General features: G+C 37.2%; 2 protein-coding genes across 3 annotated transcripts; one reads left to right on the forward strand and one right to left on the reverse strand.

Moving 5' to 3' along the window:
• Window positions 1-966: 966 nt before the first annotated feature.
• umodl1 (uromodulin-like 1) lies at window positions 967-12,299 on the reverse strand. Its single transcript, XM_042732019.1, is given in 18 exon segments — window positions 967-1,407; window positions 1,521-1,602; window positions 2,423-2,582; window positions 2,744-2,983; window positions 3,965-4,098; window positions 4,185-4,669; window positions 6,183-6,320; window positions 6,468-6,681; window positions 7,033-7,145; window positions 7,362-7,622; window positions 8,037-8,123; window positions 8,227-8,571; window positions 8,674-8,814; window positions 9,090-9,273; window positions 9,442-9,548; window positions 9,636-9,830; window positions 9,981-10,220; window positions 11,116-12,299. Coding segments are annotated over 18 exon segments (3,390 nt in total). The 5' UTR covers window positions 11,198-12,299; the 3' UTR covers window positions 967-1,225.
• A 1,501-nt stretch (window positions 12,300-13,800) lies between these two features.
• zbtb21 (zinc finger and BTB domain containing 21) lies at window positions 13,801-20,369 on the forward strand. Of its 2 annotated transcripts, none has more exons than XM_042732807.1 (2): window positions 13,801-13,933; window positions 15,290-20,369. In XM_042732807.1, exon 2 carries the CDS (start codon window positions 15,295-15,297, stop codon window positions 18,376-18,378), a length of 3,084 nt encoding a protein of 1,027 aa, XP_042588741.1. In that variant the 5' UTR covers window positions 13,801-13,933; window positions 15,290-15,294; the 3' UTR covers window positions 18,379-20,369. The 2 variants fall into 2 exon arrangements, with proteins under 2 accessions (XP_042588741.1, XP_018967250.1); XM_019111705.2 differs by having other exon boundaries at window positions 13,849-14,456.
• Window positions 20,370-20,525: the final 156 nt, after the last annotated feature.

Here is a 20,525-nt window from a genome sequence, read left to right on the forward strand (position 1 = left end):
TTTTAGCATGTAGCTGAATAATAATTGGTGAACTGAAGATGTGTGTGACTCCCCCATCTCTGAAATACACTTGTTACACTCCGTGCCTCTGGAGAATTCTCTAACCCCCTTCAGCCTACAAAAGATCGAGGAGGCCTTGTTTACTAGTTCTCTCACACAGGCTCCTTGCACGCAATATAATTTTTTATTTTTTTAATTAAGAAATGAACAGCACAAAACAGTAAGTTAACAGGCCATATAAGAGACAGGTGAAGTATACATTTATTTAAAATATGACTAATAAAACCAATCAGATTTTCATCTGCCTAAATGTAAAGCACGTACAGACAACAGACCAACTGGTATCAAATTGTACAGCTAACAGCGTCCTCTAGTGGCGTATTTGAGAAAGTGCCACACCTTTACTGAAAAAGCTGTGTATTTGGTATAGAGCTTTTGTTTGCAGTTCCGTCAACATCTAGTGATGCAAACTACTTAGGTTTTTTTTCTTTAGTCGAAAACGGCAGAATCGTTTACGTATTTTTTTTTTTTTTGCATTAATATGACTGACTGTCAAGGAATATTTTGCGTTTTCGACATTTCAGGCATACGAATAACAATGAATGTGTGCAAATTTCTGTAGGTAACATAGCCTATGTGACCCTGGACCACAAAAACCAGTCATAAGGGTCTATTTTTTTCCAAATTGATACATAACAACTGAATAAATAAGCTTTCCACTGATGTATGTTTTGTTGGGATATGACAATATTTGGCTGAGATACAACTATTTGAAAATTTGGAATCTGAGGGGGTGCAAAAAAATCTAAATATTGAGAAAATCGCCTTTAAAGCTGTCCAAATGAAGTTTTTAGCAATGCATATTACTAATCAAAAATTAAGTTTTGATATAGCCTATTTACGGAAGGAAATTTACAAAATGTATTCAAGGAACATGATCTTTACTTAATATTCTAATGATTTTTGGCATAAAAGAAAAATCGATCATTTTGACCCATACAATGTATTTTTGGCTATTGCTATAAATATACCAGTGCGAATTATGACTGGTTTTGAAGAATGAAGAATAACTTTCATAGTAGATTGTTTTTCTACAAAAATAGAGTCAAATCCATTAATTCCATTTATCGAAACCATTAATTTAATTTTCTATATACTGTGCCTATTAGTAATATCCAATAATAAAACGATCAGTTTACAACTACAGTTAACTATTTGTGTGCAGTTACGTGTCAAAAACATGATAGGTGAAGTTCTGCTCCTGTGGTTTACAGCGGAAGTTGTAGTTGCCGATTTTCCTTTTATGATACACCAATCCTGCAATGGCAGCCAGAGAAAACAGAAACACACCAACACCGAGCAGAATAAATCCAACAGTCTGCAGAGTATTTGATGTATCTGTTTGGACTGACATTTTAAGAAAAAGAGAAAGAGAAAGAAAGATTTTGTCAGTTGATATTATGTCCTAATATACAGGGTATAGATATGAGCATTCTTTGCATTATATAAGAAGTATTTACTTGGACGTATTCTCTTTATGGGTCCAACTGAAGCCTTTGTCACTCCAGCTACGTTAGAAGACCTGGATGTCTTCGTACAAGCCTAATGATTTGCAAAAAGATTATATATATTAAACGTTTTTGCATTTCTGTTCACATGCTGTCCAGTTAATCTATGCAGAAAAGTAAGAAAAACTAAATATTTAAAAGCCACAACCACTTAAAGCGATACCCCCCCCCCCCACCCCAAAATGAAAATTTTGTCATTAATCACTTACCCCAAACCCGTAAAAACTCAGTTCATCTTCGGAAAACAATTTAAGATATTTTGGATGGAAACTGGAAGGTTTGTGATTGTCCCATAGACTGCCAAGTAAATAGCAGTGTCAAGGTCCATAAAAGGTATGAAAGTCGTCGTCAGAATACTCCATCTGCCATCAGACGTGCAATCTGGGTTATATGAAGCGACACGAACATTTTTTGTAAGCGAAGCAAACAAAAATAACCACTTTATTCAATAATTCCTTTGTCAACTGTCTCCTCTGTGTCTCTCCATATCACCGTATGCTGTGTATGCTCTTCTGTATCATCCACTTTTATTATTGAATAAAGTCATTATTTTTGTTTTCTTCACTTACAAAAAGTGTTCCCGTCACTTCATATAACCCAGATTGCACGTCTGATGGCAGATGGAGTATTCTGACGACGACTTTCATACCTTTTATGGAGCTTGACACTGCTATTTACTTGGCAGTCTATGGGACAGTCTCAAACCTTCCGGATTTCATCCAAAATATCTTAAATTGTGTTCCAAAGACGAACGGAGTTTTTACGGGCTTGGAACGACATGGGGGTAAGTGATTAATGACAAAATTTTCATTTTGGGGTGGAGTATCCCTTTAAACATATATACGTAAACTCACAGGTCTGCAGGTGCCGTCCTGAATTTCAACACAGATCTGGATCTGGCAGTGCAGGTAGATGACGTAGAGATTTACAACTTTGAATATCCGCACTGATAGCAAAGCCACAGTGTCGTTTCCGTTCTGAAGAACAGTTGTGTATGGGTTTGTCACCAAACACCTGAGGAACAGCGAGAGATATGTGAACACATTACACAGCGGTTATCCAATACAGCACAGTCAAATAGGGACACCTGTAAAAAATCTACTCTAGTCAAATGAAAATAGCCAATGCAAAAAATGATATTCCCAGACTGAAAGACATTATTCAGTTGCACCCACCCACTATCCTGAAACAAATAGTAGGGATACTCTGATGAGTCGCTGCTGGAAGTGGCCCAGCACTTGTCGATGACAACTTTAATTTGGGAGATAGTAGTGTTGACCCCAACCTCTACAATGATTTCATCATCAGGGGAGAGTGTGTAATTGTCAGGTAAAGGAATCGTCCCATTCAGCAGCCGCACAGTAACCTGGAAACTACCCGATCCTGCCACTGGGTCATTGATCATATCAAAATACTTCAAAAGACAAGGGTTTGTTAGAATAGAATAGAATAGAATAGAATAAATCTTTATTGTCCACCGGGGTGGAAATTTTTCTTTGGCTCACCGCAACATACAGAACAAATAAACATACAGACAATATCTCAAGCATAATGAAGAAATATTCCTAGATAACTCAAAATAAAAATAACAATAAAAATAAAAATAATCAAAGTGACAAAATCACCCTGAAATCAAAAGAAAGAATTAGAAAATTATATTTCGCTTAAAGGAAATAAAGCTCAATTTTAGGGTTTTTACATTTTTATAAAATCTCATGTTCGTTACCACAATATGAAAACAAGATGCTACAGTACATTATTTAATTGTATGAATTTTTATATTTTAAATATTATATTTTTAAATGATTTAATTTATGCAAATGTAAATAAAATGACTTCATTTTAACAATTATATTCTAACATTTTCATTCTAATAATTTATCATCTAAATGCTAATGATTTTATATATATATTATTTTTATTATTAATTTTTATATTTTAAAGGTTTACATTTATTATTTATTTATTGTTTTTATATTTCATTAATTTCATTATTTCAAGCTAATTTTTAAAAAGAAAGAAAATACTGACATAAATTTTGATAGTAAGAATTGGGTGGGAAATTGTCATGAAAATAATGTTACAATGTAAAAGACTTAATGGTCTTTATTTTCTTATATATGCAATATATAATTTCTTCTTTTAATTTTGGTGAAAATGTGAGATTCATTCACTGAAAGCAAAGTAAAATTGGAGTTTCCACTCCTAATTGAAATAATCTTGTCTCAGTTTGATATTTGAGTTTAGGAAAAATGTGTTTGTTGTTTAATGCACGCTGACCTAATTAACACCTTAAATTGAGTCTAGATGTCCTTGACATGACAACATGGCGTATTGAGTAGGAAACCAAGAGAAAAACAAGCTCCATGGAGACAGTTGCTATGGAAGCACAGTACCCTGAGGGGGCGTATCCCGTGGAGATGAGGATGCCTCTGGGGTAAGAGCAAATGACAGGAATTTCCAGACGCACAGAAGAAACGTTGCTCACACTGTTATATAGAGTCACATTAGCTAAATTATGGGTGCCATTCTAAAAGACAAAAACATTGGTTAGGTTATCATACAACACACTACATAGACATAATTAACAGAGTTTGAGGATAGTGGAGGACTTACGTGCGTTAGTTTAGTATCACAATTCTCCCAAGATGTAGTGAGCCATACATGGGATGTATTTCCCCCACTGAGACCACATTCTGGTTTACCGAGGTACAGGGAATTCTCTTGGATGTAATGGTTGTGCAAGACGTCTTGCCTTAAAACGATTGTTACATACCCCGGGATGCACTCAACAGCTACACTGGAGATCAAATGTGGTGGATTGTTTGATCTCTGATGACTGGAAGTTGTAGTTTTGACAGAGTTCTGTGTCGTAGGTGCAAGTGTTGTTGTAGGACTGTTGGTCGTCACTGTTGTTGGTTCGTTAGTAGCTGTGGAAGTTGAAGACGTTGTTGTATTGTGCTGAAGATGAGTTGTGCTCGCTGTACTGCTCATAGTTTGGTTTCCAAACATGGTGGTGGAAGATGTTGTAGTGCCCATGGAATCTGAAGGTTCTCCAGGATAGTTTGTGGTGGGATGAATGGTCACTGTTGTAGGTGAAGCTGTGGCCATGAACAGGGAAAAAAAAAACAGATGAGAATATTATAACAGGTATATCCAAGTGGATATTATCTGTTTTACCCAAGTATATCCAGCTTTTCAAATGTGGAAAAAATGTAAGCCAGGACTTGATCTAGTCCATTGAAAATTGATTGGATTGTTGTCGTTTAACAATTGAGCGTTCACAAGAGCTTGATGGACAGGTGATCTGACCAATCATAACACCGAATCTGCCATCTTGCCCGACAAACAAATCAGACAGGAGAGTAGATCAACTTCGGTGGACTTAAACTTGAAAAATGTAGTGTATTTATGTCTTTCCGTGGTTGAAATAAAATACTTCTAATGTTCATTTATGTTTATTTTGTGCTTGAAGTAAATATGAAATGGGATCAATTCACGTGCAGCTATAACTGAGGCAATACAGTGATCTGTCAGGACACATTAAATATTTATTTTTTGAATTTCTTAAAAAATGACAAAATTTGAAAGCGGAGACCTTGTTTCATACCAGAAGTTACCTGCTTTGTCTTGTCTGTTGGCATGTTCTCAGTTTCCGCTTTGCTCCACGATTTATTTTTTATTGTGTGATAACATGGAGTGTAATGTTAAATAATTACCATTTTGTGTCTTTTTAATGTGACACTGAATCACTGTATTGCCTCAGTTCATGCGTCACATTAACCAATCATCTTTTCATATTCAGCCTACTTAAACTACAAAATAAACATGAATAAACATCAGAAGGTATTATATTTCATCTTCAGAAAGACATCAATACACAGAATTATTCATATTTAAGTTTAAGTCCTTTAAAGTCTGTCTGATTTGTGGTTGCTTTTTCGGACAAAATGTCAGATTCTGCGTTATGATTGGTCAGATCGCCTGTCAATCAAGCTCTTGAGATGTCATTGTGAGGGGGAGAAGACATTAATCCTTTTGATGAAACATTTTGAGGGCACATTCTTTTTTTTTTACATAAAATAAGAAATGTTTATTATGATTTAATGGTGGCTTAATCATACTTAAACAATATACTTAAAGAAATACTTTGTTAAAGTGTAAATTTTTTTAAAATGGTTTCTTATATCTAAGTTTAACTTTTAGAGTTAAAAATTCCCAATTTTAAGAAAGCCACTGTGTCTCTGTGACATCAAAATATTGCTTTTATTTATTCAGCATCTTGATCTGCCCAGCAACAGCAGGATTGGCTCAACCAATGGCATGTTTTGGGGCGGGGCTATCTGTTTGTGGCAGAAATCTGTTTAAAACTCATAACTTTAGAAATTTTGTTTGTTGCCGTCAGTGGCACAGAAATTAAACATCTAGAAATTACTTTTTAAATAGACATAAAGACATAAAGGTGAGTAAATGATGTCCAAACTGTGATCTGTAGTCACTATATCTTTAAAAAACAACTTATATTTATCTGTACATTATCGACTCCTATTTGTTTCTTAAAGATGTGTGATAGTCTAATGAAATCTCTGCAGTAGCATTCTCTACAGCGTGTACCTGCACAGCTGCGCCCTGGTCTACTGGGGTTCAAGTCTGTGTATCCAGACCAACAGCCACAGATGTATGACCCAAAAGTGTTATTACAGTAAGCCCATGGAGAGCAGTCCGCCTTATCCAGAAAACACTCATCTGGATCTATAAATGACAAGAGACCAATCACATCTCAAGTCAACATGTCACATCATGTTGAAACAGTTCCAACATCAAACTTCATATAACGTGTTGTCATTCATTAACCTCAATTCATTATCTCAAAATAAGGCCTGAAAGAGTAACCAGTACCTGCTATGTATATACTGTTACTGTCTACTACATATATGGAGCTGTTCTGAAGAGACCCCATTAGAGCACTGGACACGCTTGATATGTTCAAGCCGGGTTGAAATATGAAGGAAAAGTTCACGATTACACTGCCGGATGAGAGGGATGTTATCTGGATGATGACCTGTCCAGAGATGACTAGTGCACGTGTCTCTAGAGACAAGTACAAAAGAATCTGGAGACACATTTAAAAGAATCAACACATTTCTGAGAGTTATCTTGATTAAGATAAATCATAGATGATTAAATTAAAACTACATTTTTACATTTTATAAAGAAAATGTAAAGGCTTGCCTTTCCAATACACTAGGGTGTTGTGAATGGTTTCTAGAGTGTTACTATGCATTTGCTAAGGCGTTTTAGTTGGTTTCTAGATGGTTGCTGATTGGTGTAAGTCATGACCTGAGTCTATGTCTATGAGCAGTAATTTGCTAGAAGACTGGAGAGTGTAAATGACATCAGGCCTAAAGTATCATTTTGATACATTATTACTAATGTGCTTTGATTAATATGGAATCCATCAAACCTCATTTATGACATTGTCACAGAACTTCTTATATTCATCACTGGTTGGGTCTTTCAAGGCCTCTGTATAATTCACACCTTTCAAGCGGGCTGTAGCTCCAAGAGACTGTCCATCTAAAAAAAGCACAGTACAGTATTTGGTTAGCTAAATGTGATTAAACACATTTAATCATACTGACACCATAATACAGTATACTGAATAAACACTGGGAATCTATAGTCAGCAGTATTACTATAGACTGATTTTTTAGTAAAAAAATGCCTAAAATGAAACAATAATTAGGCTATATGTTTAGTATTTAATACTATTTAACCTGCTGTTATACTTGCCTGTTCTCACTTTGATCTCTGTGGGGTTTCCCTGTTTACCACAGACAACTGGAGTGACACGTACAGTATGAAGAACCACAGGACTCAGGTCTATGAATGTCCAATTATAGCTTTTCACTGTACAGTTTTGTATCTCATTGCTTCCGTTTAGCAGAACCAGGTGGAAGATGACCTCGGTCTGGATGTTGGTGGTCCATGCCACATGGAAGGATGATGCAGTGACATTATAAGAGAGGATGCTGATGATCTCAGGTGTGTAGTCTACATGGAGAGAAAAGAAAGAAATTGGTGAGATATATCACAACACTATTTTCAATACCAAACTAGATGCTACACATGCAGTGTATGAAAATGAGGGGTTCATAGAACAACAACAGCAACAACAAAAATAAAATGAAATAAAAATTAAAGACAAAAGTTTTCAAATTCATTTAAAGGGTCCACACTATTTTTGACCAGTGAGTTATTAATCATTATGATTCAGACAAATCATTTAAATAAATAATTTACAGTAAACTCATCTGTAAATCAGTTTGACTAATTCATAGCCGAAAACAAACTCCAAAGAATGATTGTCTCATAAATCAGACATCAATGTGCTTTGACCAAACTTTTAAGACATTAAGACTTTGGATTGGTAAGTAAAGATACAAACTAAAAAGTAAAGAGACAGACCACATGTAGAAGATGTTTGGCCGAAGGAAGAGGTTTCAGCAGTGGATGTTGAGAAGGTACTTGTTTGTCCTCCATCAGTTTTATTATCTTAAAGGAAAGGACAGGAGCACCAACAAAGTGATTCCTTATGAAAAAGTGCATCATAACTGATCATTTTGAATGGGGATAATCAGAAGATATTCTAGAGTACCTGGTTGAGAGTGAATAGTCCAGGATGGGGTGGTGGTGGTGGTGGTTGGTGGTGGTAGAGAGTGAGTAGTCCAGGATGGGGTGGTGGTGGTTGGTGGTGGTAGAGAGTGAGTAGTCCAGGATGGGGTGGTGGTGGTTGGTTTGGTGGGTGGTGAGAGAGTGGTGGTAGTGGTGGTTGGATGGTTGAGAGTGGTAGGGGTGGTGGTGGTGGTGGTTGGTGGTGGTAGAGAGTGAGTAGTCCAGGATGGGGTGGTGGTGGTGGTTGGTGATGGTAGAGAGTGAATAGTCGAGGATGGGGTGGTGGTGGTGGTGGTTGGTGGTGGAGGTTGTGTAGTGACACTGGGGGCTGATTAGAAACAGAACACTTGACTGGAACTTGGTCCTCTCAAAATGATGGGGTTTCATGTAATTAAGAGAGCATTGTTATGTCATTATCATCCTTTCTTACCCAAGCAAACTGTTCCTGGCTGTGAAGGACTGAGGTCGTGATACCCAGGAGGGCAAGCGCATGTATAAGACCCTACTGTATTTGTGCAGTTTGCATGTGGAGAACAACTGTTCAGCTGCGGAGCTGTGCATTCATCCACATCTGCGTAGGAAATAATGATGTATGCATGAGGATGTGGATTTATCAAGATAATGGACGTGCTCAAATTACATTATTGCATAAAAGTTAATTTTTTTATGAATGGCTCCCAATTAGTTTAGCTTCAGGATCCAAATTGTACATTAGACATCAGGTAATGTCAATGTAATGTCAATAAAAATGTTCTTAAAATCGAATACTGATATATATGACATTGGTCTAGACAAACTGAATCATATGAAATGCTTTAGTTTCACAATTACAGAAATCAGACATACCTTGCACCACCAAATTAGTCACCTCCTCAATGATTCCCAGCAGATACAGTTTTGTAGAGATGTCTTCTAGTAAGATAACTTTAGAAGAACAAACCAGCAGTGAAGAAGAGGTTGTGAAGGGCCCTGCTGAATTTGACCAGATATGATGCACAGAAATTTGATCAATTCCCAGAGCACCAGTTACCTACAGAAAGACCCAACAGTTACATCACTGCAGAACATACCCACTGCAGATATACAACATATATGGGCTATGTTTCACTTAGTAAGCTAATTGGATAGCATATTCGTCATATTAAAGATAATAAAGCACATAACATTGTAGGTGAATGATAAACTGATGATTACAAACCACAGAGTGTAGCAGTCTGGTGTGGTTGAAGAGCCCTTTGTTCATGGTAACTAGCTCATAGGTTGTCTTAACTGTTATTGTCACATTGAAGCACCAGGTTCTGTTGACTTGAGGAAAAATTGTCTTTTTAAACTTATTGTATGTTATTTAACAATGTGCCTGCCTATAAGAATTCTGTATGGGTTTGTGTATACCTGATGGTACTGGGTCTGAGCACTGAGAGATAGGGGAGGTGTTTTCGATCAGACAGCATTTTTGCCACTGAGGACAATCAATGTCCCAGTTGCACACAGAGCCAGAGGAGTTTGAATTATTACACAGAGACCCTGTCGCTCTTGTTGGGGGACACATTCCTGGCTTGGATGTGAATTCTGCACTTCTGTTCAAGGCTGAGATAATGGCAATATCAATAAAAAAGATTAAAGAAGTCTTAACAGTGGTCAACAATGATGTCAATTTTCATGTAGATTAAGACATCTCCGCATCCTACTTTCCATCGGACAGTTCTATTTCATATGAATTTGTTTGAAAGTACTCACACAAGGCACAGTAACTCCCAACTTGTTCATATCCATGGCAACATTTCATGACCTGTTTGGGCATGTACAACACTTGTGTTCGGTATTCTGTTTTATAAACTGTGACATCACACATTGTCCATGGCAGCCAGCCACCACTTTGTTTTGTGTGTGTGTAGGTTGTTTGGTAGGTGATATGGTTGTTTTATGAAGAATAATTAGTATTATTCAGATGGTTGCCTGACAGAGTCCGGTCATATCCTGAAAATTTAAACAAATAAAATAAATAGTTGAAAATAGACAAATTCAATAATCTTATAGTTTGCGCCGCAACAAATGATACCAAAATATACCATTCAAAAGTTCTAAAGTGTATGTTTTTCAAAGAAGTCACCAAGGCTTAATTTATTTGATCAAAGGGTAAAAACAGTAATATGGTGCAAGTATTATTACATGTATTATTAGTTTTCTATTTAAATATATTTTAAAATGTAATTTATTCCTGTGATGGCAAAGCTGAATTTTCAGCATCTTTACACCAGGCTTCAGTGTCACATGATCCTTCAGAAATACGCTCAAAAAGCATTTCATATTAAGTTGGAAACAGTTGTACTGCTTGATATTTGTAGGTAAACCATTATATGTTTTCAGTATTCCTTCAATGTTTTTGAAATAGAAATCTTTTAAAACACTATAGACGTATTTTCTGTCGTTTCATACTGTCATTTCTGATCAATTTAATGTATCCTTGCAGAAAAATTATATTTTTAAAAACAAATCTTATTAACCCCCAAATTTTGAACAATAGTGGATAAACTACACATATAACATTATATAACATTTAAAAGAGATTTATATTTATAGACAACAGCACTGGAAAGAAAAATCACTAATGATCTCAGAGAAAGTAATTAGATTAAACTGAGTGGAAATAGAAATATGCATCTAAATTTTTTCCTCAGACTTCAGAAATCTCCTAAAGAACTTCAAAGAAAAAACAATTGCTCAGGTTTGCCAAGATACCAAAGTATGAAATATCAATATGAACGAATTTGTCATCAAACTTCTAACATGTTGTCCACATTCTTTTTTTATACTCTATAAATTTGATACTTAAGTGAAGCACAATTTGAAAACATAAGCAGATTTTGCCTACCTTCAAATAAAGTGTTGTGCCCCATTCCAAGGCCAAGAAGAGATGTGATTAACCAGGTACCAACAACCCAATGCATTTTCATTTACCAAATACTTGCTTCTTGTTTTGAAAAATCATACTAAGCCATTGTGAATGGAACAGGTTACTCTATGAGCTCCACATACACTGTTGGAAGCAAAACCTTGCTGACACCTGCTCCTGTCCCACCTTTCTCTCCAGACGCCATCGATTCCCTTGAGTCTGTTTTATCTGCTCAGGTGCTACTAAACCAAAAGACTCCTGTAACAACAATGGAAAATCGATGGCATTTTAAAAAGTATTTCACTTTCAGCTGCTGTGTGGTGTAATATGAGATTTTGACACTTTACCCTTTAGTCGGTGTTAGACTGGTAGAGGGAATAAAAGTTCATTTTGAGAGGGTTTTGAGAATTAAAATTACAGTTAAATGCTGCTGATTATAAAAAAGAATGAATGAAGAATTGTGTCTTACCAGACATTTTAGTGACGCCATTAAGTTTCATTTCAGATAACGATGAGAAAAGTCCTTAATGATGTTGTGTAACCATGGTACCCTTCAGACCCATTTGCAAACCTCTTAGCTCACAATAGACAAAGGTTTTTTGCTTCGAGACATTTTCTTTCTGCTGAAAATTGCACTGTGACTGAAACATCTTAGTTGCACATAATGTTCAGTCTATGAGAACATACTACAAGCCATAAATACACAGATACACAGACAGCACCCAGATTATCAGCACCCAGCCTGGCATTTGGTTAAATCTAGCAGCTAATTAATGTGGTGTGAAAAATAGCCTAATTAAAAAATGTCAGTGTTATGCGCTCACTGAGTGACTAATGTGTCCTCATGCAGAGAGCAGGGGAGCATAATGTACCGTGTGCTTGAGAAACCACTGAGAGAATCAGAGTTCAACCAGTTACTTGTCAAAGAATAGACTGAGGGAAAGAAAAAAGTGATAAAGAGGGCTTACAAACATTTTGTTTGTTTTCCAGTTGGATTTTTAAACTACAAAGAATTCTGGGCAGAATGTACATTTGCATCTGTGTGAATTAAAGGGATAGTTCACCAAGAAATAAAAATATGCTGAAAATGTACTCAACCTCAATCCATCCAGTTTTTTTTTCTTCATCTGAACAGATTTGGAGAAATTTAATATTACATCACTTGCTCATAAATGTTTTTCTGTGCATGTGAATTGGTTGGGTGAGGTTGGGATTAGAGTCAGATGATATGATAATAACATTAATATAATAATCAAATAATCCACATAACTTCAGTCCATCGAATGAAGTCTTGTGAAGTGAAAAGTTGCATGTTTGTGATAAATTCATCAAGACGTTTTTTAACTTAAAAAAAGCCCACTATCCACAATATTGCTTATTCCAGTGAAAAAAGTCATCTTATGGATCAGGAGGGAAATCTGCACAGATCAAGCACCATTTACAAGCAAAAAAATAAGATTTTATCAGCTGTTTGGACTTTCATTCTGACGGCAAGTGATATAATGCCAAATTTCTTCACATCTGTTCGAATAGAAAAAAAACTGAGGTGAGACCCTTGAGCAAGGCATCGAACCCCCAACTGCTCCCCGTGCACCGCAGCATTGGCTGCCCACTGCTCCGGGTGTGTGTTCACAGTGTGTGTGTTCACTGCTGTGTGTGTGCACTTGGATGGGTTAAATGTAGAGCACAAATTCCGAGTAAGGGACACCATACTTGGCCACACATCACTTCACTTCACTAATAGAACTAAACAATTTCATGTACATATTTTTGATTGAATGAATTAATGAATTCTGCATGGCATTACCAGAAATATGTATATTTTAAGATACCAAGATATTTGAACTATCTCTACTAATAACAAAGTTAAAAAAAAAAAAAATCCTGATAGCCCCAGTTTTTTTCTTTACAATGGGAGCCCTGGATATAAGGCATGTCCAAAAAAAAAACAACAACAAAAAAGTGATAATGTTGAAACTTGCCTCATGTAATTTCACTTTGATATGAGTTAACTTGGCTTTTATCCAGGTAAACACAATATAGCTCTCCCTTAGGAAGATATAATGAGTACAAAGTCCCGTGACTCTGTGACAAACCTTATTAAGCATGTCACTTTAATTAGTTTCAGTGGGGAAAGAACCCAGATCTTCTAGAATCATGTATAATTATTAGTTAATCAGCATGCATCACATACATAATTTGGCACAGAAATACATCATATAAGCAGCTTTAAGCATAATTAAAAAGGACTACTCAGTGTGATCATTTAGATATGCTGCAACCTAAAATTGCAAAACACAATTCTAAGTGCAGCAACAACTAGCCTAACTATTTTGAAAATGAATGAATATGGTTATCGTTTCCATCATTCAAATGAAAATAATGTTATTATACAATTCACCAATATTATGTATTTTAAAAATCACATTGTTAATACACACACTGTGTGCAAAAAAAAAAAAAAATATTTTTAATTAAGTTGGTTTTATTATTATTTATTATTTATTGAAAAAAGGTTTCTTTTTTCTTTAACAAGTGTGTGCATACGTGCGAACTCATCTCCACTGTTTATCAGTCCGTCATCCTCCACTCATTTCCTCCATGAACACCCACAGCTTATACAGCAGCCAATCAGAGAGCAGCACACGTGACGAGCGTTCTTAGCGATGACCTCATCCCTAGAGTGGGATGACGTCAAATACAAGATGGATGGAATCACGACTGCTTCATGCTCAACGCAACTCTGAAACAAAGTCCAGTGTCGGAGCTCCGGGGCGTCCACAGCCACCGATCTAGTGTGAGTTGAAATCCTGAACAACTTTATTTCGTCGTCTAATTGAAGTAGTTGAATGTTGTTTGGGTAAAATCAGCCTTTCCTGACGTAACGCCGAGGAGATTTTCTCGCGCTCTCTCTCTCTTTCCTGACAGAAGCGGCTGCTCTCAGTCTGTTGTGCAGGATGCGACGTCTGCGCAGTCGGTGACAGGAGAGGCTGTGTGTGCGCAGACGCGTGTTCTAATCGTTTCATTTCCTATCTCGTGAATAGTAGAGGGAAGAAACGCAACCGGTTGCCTGTATTCTGTGACTTGTTTGCTGATATGGTCACAGTTTGGCAACGGCGAATCAACAAATGGTTTTATTCGAAATGGAGCTCGAGATTAAGAGGAAGGAATATGCTGCGAAATCATTTAGGTTGAAATATAAACATAATCACGCCTCGTTTTCATGAGCGAATAGTCTATCTAGGCAGCGTAAAACCAACTGTAACTAACGTTAGACATGATGTAATCAGCGGTCGGTGTGCGCATGCGTAAAACGCTGGGTAGGCCCGCTTACTGTATTTTATTATATTTATTTGCTTATTGTAATTCTAAAGTGATATATTATTTAACATCTTACTAAATAACATATGTATACTTTTCTAATTTGACTTTTTTTCTTCATGTTTGTGTATGCTTGTCGTTATTTATAGTTTACTGAAATCATGTGACAGTGTTTATATTAAAATGTATTAATAAATGAATTGTGTCAGATTGTTGTTTTGTGTTTTTTTTTTAAAATATTTTGTTGTGGTTGTTGGTAGTTAGTGAGTGGTTCATTATTATTGAAGATATTATTAAGATGATTAATAATTATTTTATTTTTTATGTTTTTTTAATTGTATGTATTATTTTATTTTTTAAAGAAAACAATTTTAATGGAAATGTGTGTTTGTTTGAGACAAATCTTATGTCAGCTTACATGTTGTGTGCCTAAGATACTATTTTGTAAGATGATGGTAATCATTTTTAATAAGATTTAATTTTAGCATTATTTAATGCATTGGGTATTTTTTAATGTACGTTAGTGTTCATTTCCACATATATGAATATATGTGTAATATTTCAAGTTGTATAAATAAGTGAATGTCTTATGAGCAAATATGAATTAACAATGCACAAACAGTGCATTTATAAATTTAGATACAAATACATAAATAAATGATGTAAGAAACTGTTCATTTGTAGTTCATAATACCTTATGCGTTAAGTAATGTCAGCATTTTGATATTTGTGTAAAATTTTACCAAGAAAATTTGGTAGCTTTATTGAAATCACTGTTGTTTTGACTTTTCAATGTCACTAAATTTGTATTTTCTTTTACTTCCCTTCAAAGCCAAAATGGAGAGCCTGGGGCACTACTGTAACCTTTCCCATGGTATTTCTCTGCTGGGTGTCCTCAACGAGCAGCGGTTGAAGGGTCAGCTCTGTGATGTCGTATTGTTAGTGGGTGATCAACAATACCAGGCCCATAAAAGCGTCCTTGCAGCATGCAGTGAATATTTCCAGTCTGTGTTCTCCAGAAGGGACGCAGAGAACCACTCCATTGTTCAGCTTGACTTCTGTGAGCCTGATGCATTTGAGATTGTGCTCAACTACATCTACTCCTCATCTCTGTTTGTGGAGAAATGCAGCCTGGCAGCTATACAGGAGCTGGGATATAGCCTCGGCATTCCCTTTCTAACCAACATCATGTCTGTAAGACCTCAGGCGTCATACTCTGTGTCAAGGAAACGGATGTCGCTCTCTGAGGAGGAGGATGGCGCTTCTCAAAAGAGAAGTGTTATTGTACATCAAGGTCAAGGTGAGCAGCCTGGCATGGATGTATTTCAAAGGAAAAGTTCGACTCTTCAGGGAAAACCATTTAAACAGGCCACAGAGCCACCCTCGCTCACACACGATTTCAGCAATCAGAGCCAATCCTCAGGACACGTCAGACCAAATGAAAAAGAGTCCAACAGTACCTCCAAAAGCAGAAGTTCACATAAAAACACAGACGATGGCGACTGCAGATCTATCATCTCCTCACCAACATCCATACTGAGACGTCGAACTGAATACCGATCGCAATCTATGAGGCCGCAACTAACATCCTCAGTGTCATTCAGCGAGTCTGTACAGCATGCAAGCCTACAATCAGATCAAACTGATGGTGCCATTGATGGAAGAATGGAAGCATCACATGATTCCAGACCAGTGGGAGAACATCAAGGTCCACGCAACCAAACTGTAGACCGAAGTGGGCCACTTATTAAAAGTCTGCTGCGCAGATCATTGTCGATGGATAGTCCAGTTCCCGTTTTTTCTCCAGCTCTGGAGCTAAAGGACTCACAAAGTCGAGAACAGTCCGTGGTCAAGTTAATTACCACAACAGCAAGGTCACCATTCCCTGAAAATGAGGATCGGGTGTCAAAAGATATGCCACTTCTTCTCAGGTCGAGACAGCGAAATGCATATCAGACGGAGGGCACTCAAACGACTCAACTCCGAATTAAAGCAGAGCCCAGCAGTCCTCTTGCTGACCCCTCTGAAATAGTTCGCATTACTGTTGGAGACAACCTGCCGGTGAATTTCAAAGACTTTCAGGCAAACTATGATGAAGGTCCAAGAGGGTACTTCACTGCTTCGATGAAGAGGAAGACTAAGATAGATGGTAGTTATATGCCCTTCAAGAGATCTAGGCCTGTTAATGAGCATCATCTGATGCATCAGGAAAGCACATTTGATGAGGCACCTTACAATTCCAACACAGACAATAGTAATGAGGAACCTGGAGAACTTCGGCCAAACAAAATGTTTAAGTGCTGGAACTGTCTGAAGGTTTTCAGGTCCAATGCAGGTCTGTATCGCCATGTGAACATGTACCACAACCCAGAGAAGCCGTATGCGTGCGACATCTGCCACAAACGCTTTCACACAAACTTCAAAGTCTGGACTCACTGCCAAACCCAACACGGCGTGGTTCAAAATCCCGCACCCTCTTCTAGTTCCTATTCTGTCCTGGACGAGAAGTTTCAGAGGAAGCTAATTGATATTGTACGAGAGCGGGAGATAAAGAAGGCCTTGATTATGAAGCTCCGGAGATCTAAGCAAGGCCTGCAGTCACAACCCTTCGTCAGGAAAAACAGGCGATCGAGGTCCTACGGATGCCCCTACTGTGGCAAAATGTTTTTCTTTCAATCGCACTTAAAACTACATATGAAAGGGCACTCCGCTGAGCCGGCTAACCTTGACACAGATGCCGAGAGAGACCTTGAATACAAGCAGCAGCAGCAGCAGTTGACACATCTTAAAGAAAACCAAGATAAGGACGTCTTTTCTTGCCGGCTCTGCAATGAGAAACTGCCCTCCTTGACTGAATTAGAAGACCATGAGAGAGCTTGCAGGTATGCTACCGTCTGCCCATACTGCGGACTTCGATTCTCCAACACCGTCGTCAAGAAAGACCACGAAGCTCACTGCAAGTACAAGAAGCTGACCTGTCTTGAGTGTATGCGCACGTTTAAGTCCTCTTTCAGTATATGGCGTCATCAGGTTGAAGTTCACAATCACAATATGATGAGTGTGAAGGAGCAGTTGACTCTCGGTCTCCAGGAGAGCAATCATGACGAATCATCCAACATTCTTGGAGTTCCTCCTTCTTCTCAGGAGTTGATACGTGACTCCAGAGAAGAAGGAGTGTACAGTGACTCATCGGTTCCACCCATGTATGATTCTGAAGACTCATCGTCTTATGTCCCAGAGGACTTGAGTGCTCACGGTCAAGGGGAGCTGCAGGTCAAAGAGGAACCTCAAGAGGAAGCAGTATCAGCCAAGGATGGCATGAGCACCGCTTCTGTCGGATCCGAGGAACCGGGCGTTTGGCCTTGTGAGAAGTGTGGGAAGCTTTTCAGTGCCCACAAAGACCTGGAACGACATCAGGAACTGCTTTGCCACATCAAACCCTTCATCTGCCACATATGTCACAAAGCATTCAGGACCAACTTTCGCCTCTGGAGCCACTACCAGTCCCACATGTCCACAACTGAAGAGCCAGAGATGAGAGACATCGACAGGCTTCAGTCTTCTCCGTCTCCTTCTCCACCTCTCACAATTTCCATTCCAGAGCCTCCAACTTCTCCACTTAAAGCGACCCATTCTGGGGTGGATGCCCCAGGAGAGGAACCCAGAGGCTCCATGTCACCGTCAACCAAACCCAAGAAGCCAGAGCAGGACAAAACCGGCGACGATGAGCCTAGAGAACAATCTCACACCAAGTCCGACAGCACAGAAAAAACGAACACCCCTGAGGAATCCGACACGCTATTTTATCATGCCCCAACTCTCTCTGCGCTCACCTTTAAACGGCAGTACATGTGCAAATTCTGTCACCGGACATTTAAGACCGCCTTCAGTCTGTGGAGTCACGAGCAGAGCCATACGTAAGAGCGCAGAGTTGCACATTTGTAGCCCTAACTATTAAAGTTGACTAACTTGGACATTGTCACATAATTTACTTTGGGAAACACTTGCAGATGAAACCCAGGGATTTATTAATAGCATTTGATCATACTTATTACACATTATTTCTATAAACAGTATTCAGACAGTCAGAGTTTCCTAAATGCATCTTTGATTGCATGCCAAGAGTATCTTAAAACATACATTTGTTTTCGAAAGCATTTCCCTGTATTATTTCTAAGTTCACTTATCAGTGATCAGGAAAGACTGTTATAAATGAAACTGATTTCTTTCACATTAGTACTTTCTTTGATTTACTGCAAACAAAAAATGAGTGATTACTTTTTTGGATTTTTACGTGGAAGACTTACGTACACCTCTGTTGTTTTAGTGGCCTTTATGCTATTATTTAGCACTTTGAAGCAATTCCAAAAAAACATTGCTTTCTATTAAAAGCACAGGCTGGTGTAGAAACGGCATTAAAAGACATTAATTCCCTTTTTACTGGCCTAAAACGATAGCTTTAAGTTTATTTATGCCCAATTAAATTTAAGGAAAAATAAGAAAAAGAGGTTTAAATATTAGATTTTTTTTTCAGCCCTGCTTACGTTGTTAGAGCTATTAATCTTAAATTGTTGCTTTGATCATTTAAGAGAATGAAGATTACATCTTTATTTAAGATGTTTGAACCATTTAAAACCATACCTTAGGTAGACAATAATATTAGATATCAAACTATACAATAAACTTTGTGAACGTTGATAGAGGAAAAGCTTTATAACTTAATTTCGACATTGCTAGTTAAGTTGTATTTTTCATTTTAAGAGTATTCTGTTAACGTGCTTTTGCCAGTTATGTAGACTTACATGGTATTTTTGTTTAGAGGTTGTGGATAATATTCAGTGATTGTATTGAACAAATAGAAGGCTTTATATGTACAAAATAGCAGGTTTGGAGTGATGTTCTTTAAGCAGTTTAGTGTGTGCCTGCAATGTGGATCTCTTAATACTTTTGTTGTACAGGACATGCAGTATATGTGAGAATTACTTCTCATAAATGTGTAGAGATTTTCACACTGTATCAGTACTGTATCAGTACATTGTCAGCTTTACCATAGTGTAAGCTCAACTTACCAAAACTCAGTACTCAGTGATTAATGAAGTCTTGATGCAATGGCGTTGAATGGTTGGACATTTCCAATGTTCAGTGGACCTTTTCAGTGACAGTACGACCCAGAGAATATCTTTATTCTAAAATATTAAAGCACAAAAACAGTAATCTTATTCCTTGATATTTCTTCCTCATATTTAGCAAGTGTTTGAAATATTAAATCAATTAAGTAAAAAGTCTTCTTCCCTTACATTAGGGGATTTTGGCTTCACAAGCTTGTGGCCTTTGTTGAGCACAAAATCTAAATATGTTGCTTGCTCTTTGCATTGTCCATCAGCTACTGTCATTTAGTCTATATTTTGATGGATAAAATGGTAACACATTCCTTTTTAACTTATTGCCCCCTTGCCTATTACTCAGGAGGATAGAAGTACCTGCATTTACTTTTGACCCCAGTATTACATGACATAATATGCTTTGTTTTGGGTTAAGAATCCAACCATATTACTAACAGATCAACATGCGTCCTGATGATGACAAAATGATTATTTCAGGAATTGATAAACTTCTTATTATGGTTCATTGAAAGATTGTATGACTTTGAATGAATAGTGATGACAGAACAGAACATTTAATCCTCAAACCACATTTTTATGGTCTTTGTTTGTACAACACATTCAACATTTTCTCTGTTTTATGAAAAGTATATCTTTTTTGGTATTCTTGTGGTATCACTGCAATAACTAATATTTGTAAGCACTTGAATTGTTCTAATGTGGCTTTAAAAACTGTATCAGTTTTTGTGTTAAAGCATTTTCTACTGTTTTCTGTGCTTGCTTTCTAAAATAAATATCAATACTGTGCAATACTGTGTTTGTGTTCTGATTTGGAAACCATGTAAGTTACAGAATTTACAGACACTTGAATATATTATACATTTTGTTTCTAAAGTAAAAACACAAAAGTTGTTTAAAATAAGACTTCGAGAAGAAAAATGGGAGTCCTCACAATTATGTATTACA

Source organism: Cyprinus carpio, chromosome B10 (assembly GCF_018340385.1).
Source record: "Cyprinus carpio isolate SPL01 chromosome B10, ASM1834038v1, whole genome shotgun sequence".
Classification (NCBI taxonomy): domain Eukaryota; kingdom Metazoa; phylum Chordata; class Actinopteri; order Cypriniformes; family Cyprinidae; genus Cyprinus; species Cyprinus carpio.